At 39.8% G+C, this 23,904-nt stretch overlaps 1 protein-coding gene across 3 annotated transcripts in view; it reads right to left on the reverse strand.

Moving 5' to 3' along the window:
- The window catches only part of MPPED2 (metallophosphoesterase domain containing 2), a 193,626-nt gene that overhangs the window by 128,774 nt on the left and 40,948 nt on the right, over window positions 1-23,904 (reverse strand). For all 3 annotated transcript variants that reach the window (XM_036891868.2, XM_036891869.2, XM_036891870.2), the window contains exon 3: window positions 14,842-15,023. In XM_036891868.2, coding sequence (XP_036747763.1) covers window positions 14,842-15,023 — 182 coding nt within the window. The remainder of the gene's footprint in view (window positions 1-14,841; window positions 15,024-23,904) is intronic.

The raw sequence follows: 23,904 nt of genomic DNA on the forward strand, positions 1-23,904 counted from the left end.
AAGTTAAGGATAATATGCCTAGCTTTATTAATTTTTAAAAATAGTGATTAAACAGAAAAGCTTTAAAGAGTAAGGATTTGCTGCTACTGAAGATATGCAGAACAGAAATATAAAGCAGAAAAATTTCTCAACTGCTATACACCAAATACTAATTATAGTCTACAGACAGGATTACAGAAGACTGTATGTTTTCTACTTTGCATATGGTCAACTACTTGAATTTTTATAATGTATGTGTATCTTATATTGAAAATATTCTTTTTTTAGAAGAAAGTATTTTAGCCATTTTTACTAATACAGAATGTTGTTCATGATATATTGTTAGGATGAAAAACAGACTAAAAATAGTATTAGTGTGAGATCTCTATTTTGGTAAAAAATGTGCTTGTCAGAGGCGGAGCCAACATGGCGGCGTGAGTAGGACAGTGGGAATCTCCTCCCAAAAACATATATACTTTTGAAAATACAACAAACACAACTAGCCCTAAAAGAGAGACCAGAAGACGCAGGACAGTGGCCAGACTGCAGCTACACCAGCGAGAACCCAGCGACTGGTGAAAGGGGTAAGATACAAGCCCCGGCCCTGCGGGACCCGAGCGCCCCTCCCCCCAGCTCCCGGCGGGAGAACAATAGGCAGAGCGGGAGGGAGACGGAGCACAGGACTGCTGAACACCCAGCCCCAGCCATCCGGGCCAGAGCGCAGACACAGTATGTGCCCAGGGGGCCCTGGATACTGGGGAAACAGGGAGTAAGACCTCTCAGCGGGTGCCGAAGCTGATGCCCCTGTGACAAAGAAAAGCGGGGGCTTTTTGAAAGTCTTAAAGGGACAGGGACTTAACAGCTTGACGGAAACAACCCAGGTCACAGTACAGCAGCTGGAAATTACAGGGAAAACCGGGTGCACTAACCTCCTGGGCAACAGCTCTGAGACCCCTCACGGAGGCAAACAGTCAAGCAGCCCCCCCATCCATTACCCCACCGGGCGCTGCGAAAGCAGAGAAGCAGCCTGAGACAAATTCCGCCCACAGAAAGGGAAATTCCTCCCTTCCGGCCAGGCAAGACACAAAGACCCACTCTACACGCAATTACCCAACACAAGCCACTAGGGGTCGCAGTTGTCCCAGTAAAGAAAGTCCAGTAGCAAGTGAAAATTTTGGCCCTACCAGCTGACAGTCAATAGCACCTGTCAACATGAAAAGGCAAAAAAATATGATCCAGACAAGACTAACCCAGACAGCTTCGGCATCTGCTACATCTTCCCCTGAGAAGGAATCTGGGGAGATAGATTTAGCCAGTCTTCCTGAAAAAGAATTCAAAACAAAAGTCATAACCATGCTGATGGACTTGCAGAGAAATATGCAAGAACTAAGGAAGGAGAATTCAGAAATAAAACAAGCTCTGGAAGGACTTCAAAACAGAATGGACGAGATGCAAGAGACCATTAATGGACTAGAAAACAGAGAACAGGAACGCAGAGAAGCTGATGCAGAGAGAGATAAAAGGATCTCCAGGAATGAAAGAATTTTAAGAGAGCTGAGTGACCAATCGAAAAGGAACAATATAAGAATCATAGGTATTCCAGAAGAAGTAGAGAGAGAAAAGGGGATAGAAAATGTCTTTGAAGAAATAATTGCTGAAAATTTCCCCAAACTAGGGGAAGAAATGGCCTCTCAGACCACAGAGGTACACAGAACTCCCATGACAAGGGATCCAAGGAGGGCAACACCAAGACACATAATAATTAAAATGGCAAAGATCAAAGACAAGGACAAAGTATTACAGGCAGCCAGAGAGAAAAAAAAGGTTACCTACAAAGGAAAACCCATCAGGCTATCATCAGACTTCTCAACAGAAACCCTACAGGCTAGAAGAGAATGGCATGATATACTTAATGCAATGAAACAGAAGGGCCTCGAACCAAGACTACTGTATCCAGAACGAATATCATTTAAATATGAAGGAGGGATTAAACAATACCCAGACAAGCAAAAGTTGAGGGAATTTGCCTCCCACAAACCACCTCTACAGGGCATCCTACAGGGACTGCTCTAGATGGGAGCACTCCTAAAAAGAGCACACAACAAAACACCCAACATATGAAGAAGGGAGGAGGAGGAATAAGAAGGGAGAGAAATAAAGAATCATCAGACTGTGTTTATAATAGCTCAACAAGCGAGTTAAGTTAGACAGTAAGATAGTAAAGAAGCTAACCCTGAACCTTTGGTAACCACAAACTTAAAGCCTGCAATGGCAGTAAATTCATACCTTTCAATAATCACCCTAAATGTAAATGGACTGAATGCACCAATCAAAAGACACAGAGTAATAGAATGGATAAAAAAGCAAGATCCATCCATATGCTGCTTACAAGAGACTCACCTCAAACCCAAAGACGCGCACAGACTTAAAGTCAAGGGATGGAAAAAGATATTTCAAGCAAACAACAGAGAGAAGAAAGCAGGTGTTGCAATTCTGGTATCAGACAAAACAGACTTCAAAATAAAGAAAGTAACAAAAGACAAAGAAGGACATTACATAATGATGAAGGGCTCAGTCCATCAAGAGGATATAACCATTATAAATATATATGCACCCAATACAGGAGCACCAACATACCTGAAACAAATATTAATAGAACTAAAGGAGGAAATAGAATGCAATGCATTCATTCTAGGAGACTTCAACACACCACTCACTCCAAAGGACAGATCCACCAGACAGAAAATAAGTAAGGACACAGAGGCACTGAACAACACACTAGAACAGATGGACCTAATAGACATCTACAGAACTCTACATCCAAAAGCAACAGGATACACATTCTTCTCAAGTGCACATGGAACATTCTCCAGAATAGACCACATACTAGGACACAAAGAGAGCCTCAGTAAATTCCAAAAGATTGAAACCCTACCAACCAACTTTTCAGACCACAAAGGCATTAAACTAGAAATAAACTGTTCAAAGAAAGCAAAAAGGCCCACAAACACATGGAGGCTAAACAACACGCTCCTAAATAATCAATGGATCAATGACCAAATCAAAATGGAGATCCAGCAATATATGGAAACAAATGACAACAACAACACTAAGCCCCAACTTCTGTGGGACACAGCAAAAGCAGTCTTAAGAGGAAAGTATATAGCAATCCAAGCATATTTAAAAAAGGAAGAGCAATCCCAAATGAACGGTCTAATGTCACAACTATCGAAATTGGAAAAAGAAGAACAAATGAGGCCTAAGGTCAGCAGAAGGAGGGACATAATAAAGATCAGAGAAGAAATAAATAAAATTGAGAAGAATAAAACAATAGCAAAAATCAATGAAACCAAGAGCTGGTTCTTCGAGAAAATAAACAAAATAGATAAGCCTCTAGCCAGACTTATAAAGAGGAAAAGAGAGTCAACACAAATCAACAGTATCAGAAATGAGAAAGGAAAAATCATGACGGACCCCGCAGAAATACAAAGAATTATTAGAGACTACTATGAAAACCCTATATGCTAACAAGCTGGGAAACCTAGGAGAAATGGACAACTTCCTAGAAAAATACAACCTTAGAAGACTGACCCAAAAAGAAACAGAAAATCTAAACAGACCAATTACCAGCAACGAAATTGAAGCGGTAATCAAAAAACTACCAAAGAACAAAAACCCGGGCCAGATGGATTTACCTCGGAATTTTATCAGACATACAGGGAAGACATAATACCCATTCTCCTTAAAGTTTTCCAAGAAATAGAAGAGGAGGGGATACTCCCAAACTCATTCTATGAAGCTAACATCATACTAATACCAAAACCAGGCAAAGACACCACCAAAAAAGAAAACTACAGACCAATATCCCTGATGAACGTAGACGCAAAAATACTCAACAAAATTTTAGCAAACCGAATTCAAAAATACATCAAAACCATCATACACCATGACCAAGTGGGATTCATCCCAGGGATGCAAGGATGGCACAACATTCGAAAGTCCATCAATATCATCCACCACATCAACAAAAAGAAAGACAAAAACCACATGATCATCTCCATAGATGCTGAAAAAGCATTTGACAAAGTTCAACATCCATTCATGATAAAAACTCTCAGCAAAATGGGAATAGAGGGCAAGTACCTCAACATAATAAAGGCCATCTATGAAAAACCCACAGCCAACATTATATTGAATAGCGAGAAGCTGAAAGCATTTCCGCTGAGATCGGGAACTAGACAGGGATGCCCACTCTCCCCACTGTTATTTAACATAGTACTGGAGGTCCTAGCCACGGCAATCAGACAAAACAAAAAAATACAAAGAATCCAGATTGGCAAAGAAGAAGTCAAACTGTCACTATTTGCAGATGACATGATACTGTACATAAAAAACCCTAAAGACTCCACCCCAAAACTACTAGAACTGATATCGGAATACAGCAAAGTTGCAGGATACAAAATCAACACACAGAAATCTGTGGCTTTCCTATACACTAACAATGAACCAACAGAAAGAGAAATCAGGAAAACAACTCCATTCACAATTGCATCAAAAAAAATAAAATACCTAGGAATAAACCTAACCAAAGAAGTGAAAGACTTATATTCTGAAAACTACAAGTCACTCTTAAAAGAAATTAAAGGGGACACTAACAGATGGAAACGCATCCCATGCTCTTGGCTAGGAAGAATTAATATCGTCAAAATGGCCATCCTGCCCAAAGCAATATACAGATTTGATGCAATCCCTATGAAACTACCAGCAACATTCTTCAATGAACTGGAACAAATAATTCAAAAATTCATATGGAACCACCAAAGACCCCGAATAGCCAAAGCAATCCTGAGAAAGAAGAATAAAGTAGGGGGGATCTCACTCCCCAACTTCAAGCTCTACTATAAAGCCATAGTAATCAAGACAATTTGGTACTGGCACAAGAACAGAGCCACAGACCAATGGAACAGATTAGACAATCCAGACATTAAGTCAGACATATATGGTCAATTAATATTTGATAAAGGAGCCATGGACATACAATGGCAAAATGACAGTCTCTTCAACAGATGGTGCTGGCAAAAGTGGACAGCTACATGTAGGAGAATGAAACTGGACCATTGTGTAACCCCATATACAAAAGTAAACTCAAAATGGATCAAAGACCTGAATGTAAGTCATGAAACCATTAAACTCTTGGAAGAAAACATAGGCACAAACCTCTTAGACATAAACATGAGTGACCTCTTCTTGAACATATCTCCCCAGGCAAGGAAAACAACAGCAAAAATGAACAAGTGGGACTATATTAAGCTGAAAAGCTTCTGTACAGCAAAAGACACCATCAATAGAACAAAAAGGAACCCTATAGTATGGGAGAATATCTTTCAAAATGACACATCCGATAAAGGCTTGACGTCCAGAATATATAAAGAGCTCACACGCCTCAACAAACAAAAAACAAATAACCCAATTAAAAAATGGGCAAAGGAACTGAACAGACGGTTCTCCAAAAAAGAAATACAGATGGCCAACAGACACATGAAAAGATGCTCCACATCGCTAATTATCAGAGAAATGCAAATTAAAACTACAAAGAGGTATCACCTCACACCAGTAAGGATGGCTGCCATTCAAAAGACAAACAACAAGAAATGTTGGCGAGGCTGTGGAGAAAGGGGAACCCTCCTACATTGCTGGTGGGAATGTAAACTTGTTCAACCATTGTGGAAAGCAGTATGGAGGTACATCAAAATGCTCAAAACAGACATACCATTTGACCCAGGAATTGCACTCCTAGGAATTTACCCTAAGAATGCAGCAATCAAGTATGAGAAAGACCAATGTACCCCTATGTTTATCGCAGCACTATTTACAATAGCCAAGAATTGGAAGCAACCTAAATGTCCATCGATAGATGAATGGATAAAGAAGATGTGGTACATATACACAATGGAATACTACTCAGCCATAAGAAAAGGGAAAATCCAACCATTTGCAGCAACATGGATGGAGCTGGAGGTTATTATGCTCAGTGAAACAAGCCAAGCAGAGAAAGAGAAATACCAAATGATTTCACTCATCTGTGGAATATAAGAACAAAGGAAAAACTGAAGGAACAAAACAGAAACAGAATCACAGAACTCAAGAATGGACTAACAGGTACCAGAGGGAAAGGGACTGGGGAGGATGGGTGGGTAGGGAGGGATAAGGGGGGGCAGAAAAAGAGGGGTATTCAGATTAGCATCCATAGCGGGGTGGGAGAAAGGGGAGGGCTGTACAACACAGAGAAGACAAGTAGTGATTCTACAACAGTTTGCTACGCTGATGGACAGTGACTGTAAAGGAGTATATAGGGGGGACCTGGTATAGGGGAGAGCCTAGTAAACAAAGTATTCGTCATTTAAGTGTAGATTAATGATTAAAAAAAAAAAAAAAAGGAGTTCCTATGTGGTGACCTCTAATGAGTTCTACACAATGATACAAAGGGCATATAAAAGTGTAGGCAAAGGGTCTGTTTGTGTTTATACAGAGGATCAAAGCCTAATTTGGCTACCCCGAAAATGAACTAAGATACGATATGAAAAAGAACTTCCAACATCAGCACTCTCGGGAAGACTCATGACAGAAGATAATCAGCAAAAAAAAAAAACTCCAACAAAGATCCACGCACTGTCACAGGTGTAGATGCACTCATCCCACCAGTTCCTGGACTTGCCATGGGAATGATGAAGGAGATATCTAAGCTGGCCTGTGCATACAGTAAAACAAAAATTGGACTGGATCCATACTGTTGGAACTCAACCAAGAATTAGGAGAAGTGCAAATTGTAGCACTCCAAAATCTTACAACCACAGACTATTTATCGTTAAAAGAACATATGGGATATGAACAGTCCCCAGGAATGGGTTGTTCTAGTTTATCTGAATTCTCTCAGACTGTTTAAGTTCAGTCGGACAATATCCATCATATCATAGATAAGTTTTCACAAATGCCTAAGGTGCCTAACTGGTTTTCTTGGTTTCACTGGAGATGGCTGGTAATTACAGGTATGCTTTGGTTATGTAACTATATTCCTATTATGTTAATGTGTGTGCACAATTTAATTAGTAGTTTAAAACCTATCCATGCTGAAGTTACTCTACAAGAAGATATGTCAAAGAAATAATCAATCTTCCCAGGTTTTCTTCTGCCTGCTACTTCTATAGCTTTTCTTCTTCCTACCTAATCACAACCTTTAAATAGAACTCGTGCCACATGTCGAATTTACCGAGTATCATAATTCTTCCAAGTGGTAAAGACACCTCAAGACAAATGCTGGGCATAGAAGCCACAGGGCATAAATATGCAAAGAAGTAAAAAGCTAACCTTTTCAAACAATAAGGCTTCTCTCTCACTTACCAACTTAACATTTCCCTGTATGGCCCCGGAAGATGACGGGTTAGCCAGAGATGGGTAAGATTCCTCAAGGGAGGAACAACCTAAGACAGGCACAGTCGCAGGGGGCCATCTGGTGAGAAAATGGGGAGCAGCAGAGGTGAGGCTTAGAACCTCCCCCCTCATGTTCTGAGAGAAATCTTCTGCATACATGGATGTTTATTGCCCTCGTCTAGCTCGGATTAACACATAGTCTACAGGCACACACCTGATCATCTACATTTGCTCTCTTACAACACTAAACTCTGTTTTCTACCTTTATCTCGTATCTACCTACCACTTCAGCATTTTATTAAAAATAATAATAATAGAGAAATGTGGTATCCACATATAAATCAAGTTTAAAAATCAAATGAATATTCATATTTGAACTGACTGTGTATAGTTCATAATGCATGAGCAAAACCGAAAGCTTCTGTGATGACTGCCCTTGCACTGTTCACCATGTAACTTATTCACTATGTAAGAATTTGTTCTCCATGTAAGAATTTGTTCGTTATGCATCAGAAGATTGGAGACTGACGAAAATTAGGCTTTGGGTGCATTAATGATTGTGCATTGAGTATTGACCCCCCTATACAGAAATTTATTGTGGTTAACAACTATTTGATCAATAAATATGAGAGATGCCCTCACAAAATATATATATATATATATATGTATATATATATATATATAAAAACACACTTCCAATTGTAAAATAAATAAGTAACCGGGATGTAATGTATAGCATAAGGAATATAGTCAAAATATTGTAACAACTTGGTATGGTGATACCTGGTACCTAGAATTATCATGTATATAAATGTTGAATCACTGTGTTGTACACCTGAAACTAATGTAATGCAATACTGTTGTCAACTACCCTTCAATAAAAAAATAAAAATAAAAAAATGTGCTTGTGTGCACACATGTATGTGTATGTACGCATATGTATCAAAGAAAACATTCTATAATGATGCACACTCAAATGTTTACAGTGGTTATCTCTGGCCATGGGTAATTTATTTTCTTCTCTCACTTACCTCCACTTTCTAAAATATCAGGAATGAACGAGTGTTAATGTATTTTAGGAATAAAATAAATAGCCCAGGCTATGAAAGCTTTTCCTAAAGACCAGCTCCAAGCCTTTGGGCCAATAGCAAGATCTCTAGAAAAGGAACAGTCTTCGAATATGACTATCCTGAGAGGGGCAAAATCGATTTGTATGTATACGATGTGGGATGTTACAGTCACACTCCATTATAACCATGCCTAACACAATGCTCCTACAAAATGAACAGCCCTTTTCTTGAGATTTTCCTTGGCAGTATTTTCATTTGTTCTGAAGACTTGGAGAAATTGAAGCTCAGAGCTATTTAATGACAACCAAGACCACAGAAAAGCCATAATTAAAAGTTCATGGCATTGGTGCTATGTTGAGGGATTTTGACTAACTAACTAGATTGTCATATATAAACTTTGGGCTGAAAGAACAGGCCACCCAAGAATCCTGTCTTTCTAATTATAATATAGGAAACAGAACAACAAACCCTTTTTAAGTATTTCTGCACAGCATCTAAAAATCACTAATAGCCAACTGGATGTTATAAAAACTTTGAGGAGAAAAGGAAAAAAAAAAAAGGAAGGGAAGAGAAAGACATTTTACATACAGTACTACATAATTTTAAAGTTTGGGCCAAAAGTGCAGGAAGAAAAAAGTGCTTACCTTTTATGTTCATTCATTCACTCAGTCATTCAACAACCATTTATGTGCACTTTGTCCCAGGCCCTGTACTCGGAACTGGGTACATGGAAAGTGCTCATTAGGCACATGCTGTTGTCAAGTAGTGGAGAGACAAGTAAACAATTACATAACAACCATGGGAAGGGCTGTACAGGTGCCTAACCAACACATTAAGGGAAGCAACCAAATCTGAAAAAGAGTTGTGAAGGATGAATGAGTTTCCCTGGAGGAGAAGGTCATTCCAGGAAGTAGAAACACAGTTTGCAAAGGGAAAGACATATGCATTTGGGGAGGAAATTTGGTGTAGGTGTAACAAAGTTCGAAATAAGAAGGGGGCTATGCAGTCAAATGGTAAGATATGCTAATGTCCATTTGTGCAGTACTGGGCAAATGGGAATATTCTGAGGAAAGCTGCCAAAAACAGTCTGAAGATGAGAGGACAACAGGGATGAAATCAAGTGAAGAGTAAAGAACAGCAAAGAATATCAGTGATGTACAGGTCAGAACATAGGCACAAAGTAAAGGAAGACCACACATAGCCCAATGCCTCACAAAATGTACCTTCAGGCACATCAGTGGTTCAGAATTTACTAGCAATAAAATTAACATTTTTTAACTGGCAAGTAATCTATAGTTGGAAAGTTTATTTTTAAGCCAGGTCTGTGATTAGGATGAATTCTGCTAAGATAAAAAAGAAAATCCCACAGTGGTTAAGTGGCTAGGGTTCCAGTTGAGCTCAGCAAAGTCTATTTATTTGTGACATACCTGTAACATATCTAAGCTAACATATTAATAGGACTATAGGATTTAGCTATCACTTTGTAAAGTATTCCTTTAGGAAAGATTTATCTATGCCTCTTTCCCACAACTCTGCAGTCCCTGGCAATAAGCAGCTACAGGCTCTCTGTCCCTGGGTGGTTCACTTAAGAGAGCCCCATGGGCAGCAGCTGGGTCGGGAGAGGGCAGGTTGTTGGTGAGATGAGGACTGGGGTGTCTGATCAGCCAGCCTGGAGAGGTGAAAAACAGCAATTCTGGTGGCTCCCTCAGGGTGGCAGAGCCAGAGATTTAAAGTTTCATTCCCAACCCATTGCTGAGATTTCAGAGAAAAGTGGCCATGGGGACATCAGCAGCAGCTATTAGAACACAGCTGGTTATTTGAAATTTAAGTGTTTGCAAGTGGCAGAGACCTGCCTACAGAAGACAAGATTTTCAGGCTCTAGTCAGTGGCTATTCATTTCAAGGACTGACATGCATGCAATGAAATGCTAATGTCACATTGTAATTTAGACTACCCTTGGAAATTAGGTGACTGGCTGTGTCTTCAGTAACCTTTACGGATATTTACTTTCTTGTAAATCACCACCATTGGAACTGCTCATACCAAATGCTTCCCCACCTCACAACACCCTCCCAATGGGCCAGCTCATGTAAGGAGTCTGTGTCGCAAAACCCCCTTCAGCATGACGTAAACCCACCTTATACCCTGAGCACACTCATACGTGAGGGTGTGTGTATCAAGGGTGGCAGTTATTCAAAGAATCACCACTTTACCCTGGATTATGGTCCCTCCAACAGGCATCCCAACCCCTAGACTGGGAATAAAGACAGGAGAATACACTTGGGAAGTGGAATCTAATGGACCCAAGTTCAAATCCTGAGGTCACCTCCTCATTGTGTCATTTTAGATAAGTTCACTTCACCAAGGCTCAGTTTCCTCATAAATAAAAAAGAAGGGGCTAATAGCTTAGTGGTAAGTCACAGAAGCTACTTCACAAGTTATTGTGAGGACTGCATGAAATGACGCGTGTAATTGGGTGCAGGAAGGCACCATAGACAATACGTGTTAGTTCAAACTCCCCTCCCCATCCCAGTTCCAGTCCCAACGTGGCCCTTATTTATCTGAGTGATTGTGGGCAATTCATTTAATCTCTCCAGCCTTGGTTTCCCCTTCTGTCATTAGGAGATGGGACCTTCGAGGCCTTCTATCATCCGAACATTCGGTCCAGTTGGCATAGTTGTTTTCAGCCTCTGCCCATACTTTTGGTGCCCCTTATTACACTTGAAATCCTTCTTTAAATCCAAAGTGCCAGTCCCTGCTAGTTTCTGTTCTTGGATTCTATGCTGCTGGTCTGTTGTCTCCTTCTACACTGTTTGTTGAAAGTTGTCTATAGGCCAGGGACTGTATAAAAAATGGCGCAGCTTTATACAAAGTATATTCTCACAACGGCTGGAGGGGTCTATTATTATGATGATGATGTCCATGTTACTAATGAGGAAATCCAAGCTCAGGAATTTAAACAACTTACCAAAGGTAGGGCATTCAAAGCTGGCTCTTCCCACCTGCCCGTAATCACTACATACTATTCTACCTTTCCAACCTTTGACTGTATCTAGTTTGATTTCTATCTTCTTATGACCCTATGCTGTGCAAGCTTGTCTCATAAATTACTTTGTATCAATAACTTTGTGTGGCATATGTACAGATTAATCAGGACTCATCATCTCTGAACAAACAGGAGACCTATGATGGGCTCCTCAGGCCCTGCAGCTGGTACATCAAGGTGAGAGTTAAGACAGGCAGGGCTGAAATGCATCTTTCAAATAACAGCACACGGCCAAACAGCTACTGCACTGCCACATGAAGGCTACTGCCATTTCAGCCTAAAATCTGCGAGCTGCTATAAGCTTACTTGTAATATCACAGAATGACATTTTTTAAAAAGGGGCTCACACTTTGGAGCCAGAGAACCCAAGGTTCACTAGTCAAGTGGACTTGAGTGGATTTCTTAGCTTCTTCTCTGCCAAATGAGTTGGGTAAGTTAACTCACCTGAGCTACAGGTTCTTCATCTATAAAATGGGATAACATTAGCACCCTTAGAGGGCTGATACAGGGATAGAAGAGTGCCTGGCCTATAGGAGAAACAGATTAGCTTGTTATGGGAGTCAAAGAGCTTGGGGATGATCAGTTGTTTCCAATAATCAGGGTAGTGTAAACTAGAGGGGAAAGATGGGAATCAATCAGAGTGATCATTGGATTCTAACTGAACTGCCAAATCTGTGAGGACCCATGCTAGTGAGAGCGGGATGCCCTATTATGGCAAAAGCCCTAAGCCCATCTGCCCCTTTCTGCTCTGCTAGGCTACCTAGCAGCTACTGCTAGAGGCACTTCTTTCAGGTGAGAGGTTCCCATCTGAGCCAAGTGGTAGAGCCAAGTGGTAATCACACACCATCTCTCATCCTCAGAGCGGCCAAGAGGTTGCCAGGGTAACTGAGCTATCTATTCCAGGCCTTCCCTTTGGGATCCCGTCCTCTCTATCTGTATCCATGGGCTCCTATCAGTCTCACATTCTGTGCCTCCTGCTGAAACCTCTTCTTCCTGCCTCACAAGATCAGAGGGGAAATAGAAAGACAAGGAACTGACCGTGCAGTTGGACCTTAGCATTTTATTACCTTATCATTTTATTTCCTTAGTTACAGCACATTTCCATTTACAGAGTACTTTCCCTTATAAAATCTCCCAGTGCTTACTTCTGATCTGCTAAATAATTCCTCTGACCTCTTCTTGTTTTTACCCTTTAAATATCTGTTGATGGTTCATTCACCACATTCCTCATTCAGTTATTAATGGCCCACAAAAACTTACTGGCAGCAATCATTTACTGATTAATCTGCACAACAATTCAGAAAGACAGGTAGTATTAATCCTTAGTTCTGCAGAGGGAAACCAAGGGGAAAAGAGAGGTTAACTCAGTTGCCCAAGGTCAGTGGCTAAACAAGATTATAACCAGGACCTGTCGAGTCTTGAGTCTTCTATCTCTGTAAACACTTCCCACAGTGGTATTCCCTCTCTTTACAAATCAACATTGGCAATGCAGCTAGATCATTTCTGTGTTGAGATTCAGTTGTCACAGAACAGTTTAAAACTGTCAAAATTCAACCCAAAATAATTTTGCCTGCTAATAGTTCATAAATAAAAGCTGTTAAAATGAAGAGATAACAGTACTTGAAAGCAAATTTCACAGCAGCAAAAGAAAAATGAAAAGATCTGATAGAGACCCAGCTCTGCCACAGAGAGACTCCAGGAAAGTCACTTAACTTCTCTGCATCTCGAAGTCATCTGCAAAAGTGAGACAATGCTGAATAATATTTAAGATATCTTGATCTTTTAAATGAAATGACTGAGTATCGTGAAACAGACCAAAATATAAATCTCCAGTCTCCAATGCTGGCAAGATCATGGTAAAATTGGTATACTCGTTCACTGTTAATGAAGTACACAGCTACAATCCCCTTGGAAAGCAAGATGCAAACATATAGCCAGAACCATAAAGACTGTCACATCCTTTCACTTAGTAATTAACATATGGTTTTTAATCCCAAGAAATAAGTCAATGGAAGCAAAAAAGACATATACAACAGAAATGTACATTTTAGTTGTAGCTATCAGAGGGAAAATTATCAATTTAAATATTCATTTTTAGAGGAATGTCTTCTCAAAAGCATAGAACAATATAAATACCATATTTCTAATAAAAAGGGTAAATATGAAATGTATGCAAAATCATTTAAAATCTTACCAATTCTATTAAGTGAAAATAGTCAAAAGTAAAGAAGCAAGTATGTACTATGATTTCAACTACATAAAATGTGGATAGATGCAAGGTCACAGGAAGACTCAAAACAGTTACGTTATTAGGCTTTTAAAAAATATTTTAACTCTTTTTAATGAATATTTTTCTAATGTTTTTGCATTAGTACATTTTTTCATTTAATCGATAATTTAAAAATTTTCAAACCCTGCTTTAGTTTAACAGAAGTGAATTTTAAAGTTTCTGCCTAAATCTTCCAAGTGATTTTTGGTGGCTGACAAATTATTTGCGACATTATTAGTCCAGAGTGATTTCTGCTCTCTACTATGTAATTCTTTCGTGTCTGTAGAGATTCTAAAATCTCAGAACCCTGCTCTTCTTTCCCTCCCCTAAGAAGATTCTTAAAAAGCTCTGTCATCTAATCTAGCTTTGAATAACCCCATGATTGCCTTGTAACGCTAATATTTGACAACTGCCTGGCCTGGGAGGCAACACTTCTGACCTGTGTGGGTGCCTCTGCAGTAACCACAAAGTTGCCATTGTCCTTCCCAGTGTATAGGGTGGTTGCACATTCCAAGTTTTGGGAGCTTTACAGCAGGACATCTCTTTCCAGGAGTCTTAGGGCACCCTTCCGGGTCGCTGAGGTAAGCTGCCGCTACGAGGCCCTGCGTTAGGACCCTCCCTGCATATAAGGACTTGCATATCCTCTTTCATTTTAGAAATGCTCTCTTCCTACTAGGTCATTGGTACATTTTTGCTCGTAATATCTGGAAAAGATGGCAGAGCCAATGAATTAAAAATATGATTCTAGGTCTCACGTGTGCCAATGAATGCCCTCATTAAAGCAGAATGAGTGAGATGAGATCGGTTTCAAAGCTTTCCATCCCTCTGCCCCAGAGCCGCGGAGGCCAGGCACTGAAAGGATGCAGTAAAATTAAATATCTAAAAATTCATCTTTAATTAACAGAATTGGATTAAAGCTAGACACCACCGCATATCATACGAGAAATGGCTGAGCTGGTTTCCAAGTGCTCTAATTCAATTAGGACGCAGTGAGTGACACTTGGACGGGAAAGGTTAATTGGGGGCGCCAGAACGCAATCATTCCTTACCTAACCAGTCATTAAACTTCTTAACCTCTGAGGGCAGTCCCAGCTCGGTGAAATCGCCTGTGTGGAGAAGGATGTCCCCATAAGGCATCTGGATACCATCTGTTCTGGAGTGTGTGTCTGAGATGCAGACAAACCGCGTGTGGCCCGCTGGTTTTGGAGTGTCATATGGGATGGGGTCGACCCTAAAGTAGACATAACAGATCCCATAACAGTTAAATATATTAGAACCCTTGTAATTGTCATCGCATATACATATCGATTGTTATCCGTGAACTCACCCAGAGAAACTGATGCAAAGGCAGAAGTCCCATTGTAAAAAGGGACACTTGGGTACAAAGAAGACAGCATCACCCATCTAAACCCCACTGGGCAAATTTAGAAAGTCTTACTTACCTGGCAGGAGAATTAAAAGGAAAGAATATATTACATGTAGAGTTGGAAATAACTCAGGAAACTGATAAAGTGATTAATGGTGAAGTTTAGGGATATGAACCCCAACTGGGGAAGCAAAATTATGCTATTTCCTCTCTCATCATGCTCCAATTGATCCCACTACTCATTAGGAAATGGATAACTAATTTTTTCCTTCTTAAACATGCATAACTTAAGCAATGAACTAATTTACAGAGAACACTGCACATGCTTTGCCAACCGAGATGTGGAGAGACATAGATAGTAGTCCTTATATTTAACTTCCTTTCCTCAATCATTCAACACCTGCATCTTCTTATTTTTGCCAAGAGACTAACAAATCAAATCATGGGGTGGGGAGGTGATGCCAAAATAACAGGGCTTAAAAGAAAACATTGGATGTTAAAAGGATTTTGTCAAGCTCCTTCTTTACCACCATGAATTATCTCCGTCCCAGTTACACCTTAGGTTACTTGGAACCTCAGATGCCTGGGGCAAACATTTTATTCAGTACAAATAGTAAGCCTTTTAATGGGTGTGTACGTGTCTACATATACATTAATATATGTATAGTTTTAGAGACCTAAGCACTGTGAAATTACACTAGGGCATGAGAATCAAAAGGCAAAATAATCAACCAGAAGCAAAGAAAATGAAACAGAACATTCTCATTTAATTGAGTGTAACAAAGTGTGCTAAATAAACTTGGTAAAGAAATGCAAATTTGGCCTTCAAGCATACAGTTTTAATTATTTAAGGGGTTTGTAGCAGAGTTAAGGATGCTTTAACTGTATTAACTTTACACTGACAGCTTCCTTTAATTTCTCCATAGGAATGTACACTTGCTTTGGATTATGGGTGAAGAGAAGCAGTTATAAATGCACAGAGAAGGTCACAAGAGAAGCAAATAGGCAATGTGGAGATTAGAGTGTGAAATATTAAATAAGGAACAGTATTTCAGTATCCAGCCCCAAACCTGATAGTTAACATGCAGCAAAAAACACAGAAAGCTCAGCACAGGATTCTTTATGCATGTTACCTCTACAAGGCTTTGTTTAATTGTTCTTTCTTTTTTTCCACTTTTTGAAAAGAAACAGTCTGTTTTAACAATGGCAATTTTATGAGGGAAATAAAGACATCAATATAAAACCTGGATAGTCTTGCATTTCTTTAAATGATTAATTTTTAAATTTTACTTTCATCAGAGAAGGAAAGAAAGGAAGAAGAAAAGGGATTTAGAAGAAGAGAGAAAGGACGAAGGAGAGAGGCAGGGACTGTGAATTGGTTAATGCAATGGGTCTAACTGGTAACCCAAAAAGAAAGTTTAAACTTCTGAAAAAATTAATGGATTTTTCCTGTAAAGGCTAGACTTTAATAATGCTGTTACCATGGGGAAAATTCACTAATCCTCTGAGATTTTATGAGTAACCTGGAAATCTTCCTCATTATATCCAATGTTGACTTTTTTTTTTTAACATGTAAAAATGTCTGGTGTCTTCCTTTCTGTCACTGAGACTGTATGATACTGTCTCAGTGGTTCCAATCTTATCAATATCTCATGTCTACTAAAAGTAGTATTCCTAGAGAATGAATGACTGTTTCCTGCTGCAGCAGACTGAGTCACCCTCAGAAAGTGATAGGTAATATTCTATTCCTAGACCCAAAGTTAGGATGCTCACTAGAATAGAACTGTGCACATTTATATTTAATTCACCAACATTTGAATGAAAATTGACCAATTGGACTTCTAAATATATAAATAAATTCAATTATATACATGTTTGTATTTTCCAGTTCTCATCCTAATGGTAAGTAACAAACAGACACAGCCTGCATTTCTTCCTTTCTGTAACCCAGTTAAGCTACAGGCACAAGTACTACGTCAAAATCCTTCATGAGTCCATCTGAACTTACTGGACGGACATACGTCATAGCCATCACTTTAAATTCATTAAACAGGAATTAGCACAGATATAAACCCCTCACTGTGAATAGGCCCCCTACATCTATGAATCTACTCAGTTTAGAGAAGCAAAACATTATGTGGTACACAATTTGCTTCCCATCTTAGCTCTTTATTGGGCAATTGCTTTCTGAGACCTTTGGAACACCAGTCAATTTTGAACAGCTTCAACCTCCTTCTCCATACTACAACCTCTTCCAGAAAAACATTTACACGTCCAACAGAATTAACAGTGAAATAAAGACCAAAGAACAGAAAAATAGAGTGGACAGGGAAAAGGGAAAAAATGTGTCTCCTCAGCTTTGAGCTGAAATAATGAGTCAGAAGTACACAAGAAGATCGGTGGAGAAGGTTCACCCAGCAACACCACTAATTTGATGTCCTTGAGGAGAATCAGTAGACATGTGGGAGAGATGTGAAGGACTGATTCAAGGGAGAGGCTTGGGGAAGGAGGATGCAGAATTTACCTACATCTCCTGACACACAGACACTGATGTCCTTTGTTACCCATGGAACTAAGAACAAGACAAGAGATGGTTTCAGGAGACAAGACAGAACAGTATATCAGAGCCACACTGTGGGATAACATGACAAATATCACCTGGGGTTCATAGAAAGGAAGACATTTCCATCCAAAAACATTCAGAGTTGAAAATAAAATGTCCAGTAGAATAAGCAAGTTACAGCACATATTGTTAAAGCTGAGACCATCCTAGGGAAGCCACTATTTCCAAACGGCATTTGGTAAATGTTTTGAAAATGAAAGTCAAGATAGCCAAATATTTTCACTGTAAAAGCATGTCTAAGGGAGACCCTGAAGGCTATTAGAAGATCTACCTTTTCACATTGTGTGAGGACCCTCACACTACATTTTCCCTCTTAGTTGACAACTTTACTGCTTACTGTTTCTGCTGCTGGCTTCTCCAGTGACCTGGCATTTCCCCTACAGCACCAAGTCAAATAACCTAGCAAGTGAGTATCTTAACAAGGCAATCTAACCCCCAGAGCCAGACTAAAATATCAGAGTGAGATCTGCATGTATCTTTGAGTACACCCAGGGGAAAACAAGATAACATGGGAAGATGAGAAGAAAACACAGCATTTAAAATCCCAGAGCTGGACAAAACCTTAGGTGGCACTGGCTTGCATCTCCTCTAACCCTTCCTATCTAGCTCACGTAAACTTGCTTTCCAAGGTTTCCAAAGAAGAGGAGATGCTGAATCTCCACCCACCCCAGGGCAGCCCATTCTGGTTTTTGATAGCTCTACTTGTTAGAAAGCTTCTGATCCATTGTCTGTATCTCTGAGAAAGCTTGAACGTGGTCCAAAGCAACTTGGCCTGGAGCCTCAAGACTGAGTAACAATTTTGGCTGAGTTATTTGCATTGGGTAAGTTGTTTCATTCTTTTGGGTTTTATTTTTATTCTCATCTGTAAAATGGGAATAATAATGCATCATCTGCTCTGTTGCTATGAAGATATAAATTGTCAAGTACTGAGTCTGGCACACAGAACAGGCTCAGAATGTAGAGAAGCAGAATGACATATGAATGAAGCATGTTTGGCTATACAGCCAGACTGTCTGGCTTCAAAGCCCACTCTGCATTTATTAACAGGCTGATACCAAGCAAGTCACTTCTCTCTTATGCCTTGGTTTCCTCATCAGCAAAATGGATATAAAAATACTACCTACCTCAGAGGACAGCTGTAAGGATGAAAAGGGGTAATTTAGAACAATGTCCAACACATAGTAGACAATAAACACGAGAGTATGTTTTTAATATTTAGCAGTATTTTTGCTACTGTTAGTTGTAGTAGATCCTTTAGCTTCCCTGACCTCCATCTCTCCTTCTGTTACGAGGAAATAATAAGAGCTACTGCACAAGGACTTTGTGAGAATTAAAGATCACATACACAACACCTAGCCCAGTACTGGGCATGCAGGCCACAATCAGTAAATGCATCTATTTCCTTCCTGTCACTTCTGCGTTAATCCCTGATCTGCACTCTGAAATAACAGAGAATAATAATTCAGTCTGTTTCCCTTTGACAGTTCTTCAAAGACTAAGGACATGTGTCATAGGCCCCAGAAATCTCTCCAGTAGTTGAAGAGCCACAATTTCTTCAACTTTTCCTTGTGTGATAGGATTTTGAGTGCCTCAGAATCCTGGTGATCTCCTCCTAGATACAATCTGGTCAGAATACCTCTATTTTTAGTGTCAGAATTCATGGACCAGTGAGCTGTTTATAAGAGATGAATGCTATCAGAGGTGAGGGAGAGATGACACTCTGGTGGACTTCCGTAGAGGAGGTCTGAGTTATCATCTTAAAACGTTTTCTAGACCAGTCTTCAAGCTTTGTGCCAAGCCTGAATGAAATCTTGTTCTGGAAGCTCGTCAAATGTTTATATATCTCACTGCATATTCAAACAAATAAACCATTCTCATTTATTCAGTCTTGACATATTGGAGATTTACCCACAAAAAATATGACAATATTATTGCTTCCACGATGGAATACTCTTCTCGTAATTTCTGTTATTTTTCCCACTAACAAATTCATACAGTGTTGTAAGCCTCATTGATAGATCTTCAGAAAAGCTGTTACTGTGTGGTTTGTTATGACATGGATTTCTTCTTTAGATCACATGTGCAGTAAAAGCCTTGTGTACACAATTAGCCTATAATTCAGTGTGAGAATAGAATACTACCCTTACAAAGTGTTTTAACAGGAATTCAATGTATTTATAAACCCCCATTCCATTTGAAAATCTTGATGTGCTTATGCATTCCACTGATTTTATCTCTAAAACCTTTTCCAATGTGACATTAAAGCTTTTATTTTTACTCAGAAAATTTAGATGGCATGAAAGCTACAATTACATTTGTGATGTTACACCATTCACCCTACACATACTGTTTGAAGTATATAACAAAGATAAAGATATGCAAAACCCACCAGCAAAACAATGAAAAATAAATACCAGGCTTAATTAGAATCACAGAAATTTTCTATTCGAAGAGAATTTAGAGATTACTGAATCCTGCATTTAATTCTTTGAATATCTATTGTCTTACTCATGAACACCATTACTTAAATCTTGTTAAGTGTCTTACAGTTTTTATATATTTTTTAGTTTTGCCCCAAATGTATCATTTACAGAGTCGTGAATTAGATATGCAGATTTTATTTTTCAGCTACACATAAAATAAATACATAACTATTCTAGTCTTTGTTCTTTAAGTGCAAAACGAGGGACAGAACCAAATGATCTCCCAAATGATTAGCTGCATAGTTTCTAAGTCACTATTAATTTCTGAAAGATTTTAGAAACAATTCAGTCTCTTAAGTAGCTTAAAACACATCTTCTCTTAAAAAAATTTATTTTCTGCTTTCCAGGCAATGCAAAGATAAATGCAGTCCAGATCCATCCAGATATGAAAATTAACAAGACTTTACACATACAGAAAAGTGAAACTGTAATTTAGGACTACAGCTAGAGCTTTCAGGTATATTTAGTGTAAAAGAAAACAAAGAAGCCAGAATTCCAGTTACCACAATAAAACAAAAATCAAAGCATATGTGACTTCACTAATAGCTTCAGAAATAGGGCTGTTCTCATGTTCCTAAAATTGAGCTGGAGAAATTCTAGTTTAGCCATTATGCCCAGAACAGTAACTGCTGAAACACAGCAAGGAAGAACCAGATGTATAAATATATTCGCATTTGTACCAAGGGCACTGCTTTCCTTTAACTGCTGAACTGCTATATCAACACTGTTCTATCACCAATTAATTATAGCTAACAAAGTCCACTGCATGCAGCATGTCTGGTCTATTTTCCCCTAGTACAAAAGTATAGCACTGACATTTGGTGAATATTAAGTGGTAACAATTTAATTCTTTGAACACTGCATGCAGTATGAATTCATGGATGGTCCTTCTACTAGTCCCGTTTGAAGCATTTCGGTGCCATCAGGCCAGCTACTGTGTGACCCACTGACGCATACTGTTCAGTCATAAATAACCCACTGGAGATGTACGGTCCACAGTTAAATGTTTCCCACTTTTTTAACCTAACAACCAAGTTAATAGGCTTACATTTGTGGGTACTAGCCTTGCACTTGAGAAAAGAAGGTATATGACACTGTACTGAGGGACTGTTACTCCACACAGTGAATCAGCTGGTCAGTCAGCAACCATTTCTTAAGCACCTACCTGTATGCCAAGTGTATTGGTAGGTTCTGGGAGAACAAACAAGCAACAAGGGTGGTTCCTGAAGTTGATCCATTAATTCATATTCAACAAATGCTTACTGGCATGCTTGGTTTCTGCTCAGTCATTTAGTCACAAGCACTTACTGGGGACCTTCTATGGACCACAGATTGTGCTAGGTGCTTGGGAGACAGCTATAACCATTTCCAAGATGACCCTTGTGATATGTAAACGGGTGATCTATGAAACAAATGGGCAACGTGTTATAATTAAGGATATGTGAGGTGCTGTAAGGTAAAGAAAAAAATGCCGGCCAGTGGTTGTGGGGTAGGAAGGACAGGAGACATTACAGCGGGCACGGAACACAAGCGAGTAAATCAATTTCAAATGCCTGGGACAAAGGATCTCAGGCTCAGAGAGAAGAGGCCTCAGTGGCCTGAAGCTGGCACTTGAATTGTGATTTAAACAGAACAAGACTTGGAAAATCAGGCTGGGGCTGTCCAGGCAACAGCACGAGCAGTATGGAAGCACTCAGCAGTCAAGGGACTTGGGAGTAAAGAGGCAAGGCTGGAGCAGAGACACTGTGACAGTGAGCAGCAGAAGGTCTGAAAAGCTGGTGGGACTGGGGGCCGGACACAGAGAGCCAGACTGTGGGACCTGAGCCAGCTCCACAGGCCATGCAAAGGTAACACCCTCTGAGAGGTACAGGCAGCCACAAAGAGAGCTGGCTTTTAGGAAAACTGATGTGGCTCCTCCAGAATGTGAGGGTGGTTAGGGTCGGGGTGGGAGGCACAGGAGGGAAGGAAATAAACTGCCAAAATTGAGGCATATGATGGCCAAGCCAAGCCCAGTCAAAATGAGAACAGGAGATCCAAAGGAAAGGCTGTAGGAACCATCATCATGAGTATATCATAAATGAGGGGTGTAGTCGTCAAACAGGCATCACAACATCCTACACTATTAAGTTGCCTGTAACTCCATCAAGCCCCCATTTTTGTCACTGATTTGGTGCTATGACTGAATTTTTATGTCCTCCCCTAAAATTCAAATGTTAAGGTCCTAATCCCCAACAGGATCACATTTGGAAGTGGAGCCTTTGGGAAATAATCAGGTCATGAGGGTGGGGCCCTCATGAATGGGATTAGTGGCCTTTATAAAAAGACACAAGAGAAAGCTCTCTCGCTCTCTCTCGCTCTCTCTCTCTCTGGCACATGACAAAGCAAAAAGGTGATCACCTACAAACCAGGAAGTGAGCTCTCACCAGAAACCAAATTTACTGGCACCTTGATCAAGGATTCCTGGCCTCCAGAACTGTGAGAAATAAATGTTTACTGTTCAAGCCACCCGGTCTCCAGACATCTGGATGATTTTTTGGCTGAAAATAACAACAATAATGATGAGGAGCAGTAACAACAGCTTTCACATAATCCTTACAGCAGGAAGGTCCTGTCTTTCTCCCATTTTACAAATGAGGAGACATATTCAAAAAGATTAAGCAATTTGGCAAAGGCATAGGGCTAGGAGGTGGCTCTGCCCCAAGCTAACGGTTCAGCCTGTGCTCTGTCTGTCTGTCATCCTTCAGCTACATATCCTCCCCTTACACAGTGCAACACACCCAGAGATAAGACCACATCATCCTAAAATGGGGCACAAATTACAATTACAACCTGAAGAGCAAAATATGGGTCATTTTGAAACACTGGTCTACCTGAAACATGTTTCCATATGGCTCCATCCAATGGTAAGAACCTTAAGGGACATAAAAAACACAGCATTTAATTTTTTAAATGTTGGGGGGACATACATGAGGAGGTGCTGGGCCTCAATGGTTAAACAAGACTTTTTTTTAAACTAAAACTCTGCCAAAGGAGAACAAATTTTACTGTCTTTCTCCACCTTTCCAACTCATCAAAGACAAATTTTCCAAGGCTTAATGTCTCACAAGCAGTTGTTAATGGAAAGCATTGTTTAGTTAATTGTGCTTATCAGAAGTGCAGGTAAGTTCATGTTTGCATGGCTAATGGGCCTTGTTTAAAGTGTGTGGCCATTTCAGTTGGGTTTTAATGGTCTGTAATGTGTTTTTCCAACTTTCGGTTGAGTTGACTGACTGACACAAAAAAAACCATCATGCCTAAGGCAAAAAGACTATCTTTGCCACATATGGGACACGATGTTGGTTCATTTTAAATATATGCTTATTTGTAAGGCACTTTACATGATGTCAACATTTGGCAATCTTTCAAAATTAATCCAATGTAAATATTTTCAGACTCAATAGATGTTACTCTGGAGGCTATTTCATGACAATGAGGAGAACCATTTTTACCCAACATCTTTATCCCTTGCTGAAGTAGCTGGTCCACTCTTGGACTATAAAAATGGCATAGTTGCCACACAACAAAAGAACCCGTGAAGGACTGTTAGGCAGAAAGACAGAAATGAGCGGGATGAAAAGGAGAGAGGGCCCCCCAAAACTGA

This window comes from Manis pentadactyla, chromosome 9 (genome assembly GCF_030020395.1).
Source record: "Manis pentadactyla isolate mManPen7 chromosome 9, mManPen7.hap1, whole genome shotgun sequence".
Taxonomy (NCBI): Eukaryota; Metazoa; Chordata; class Mammalia; order Pholidota; family Manidae; genus Manis; species Manis pentadactyla.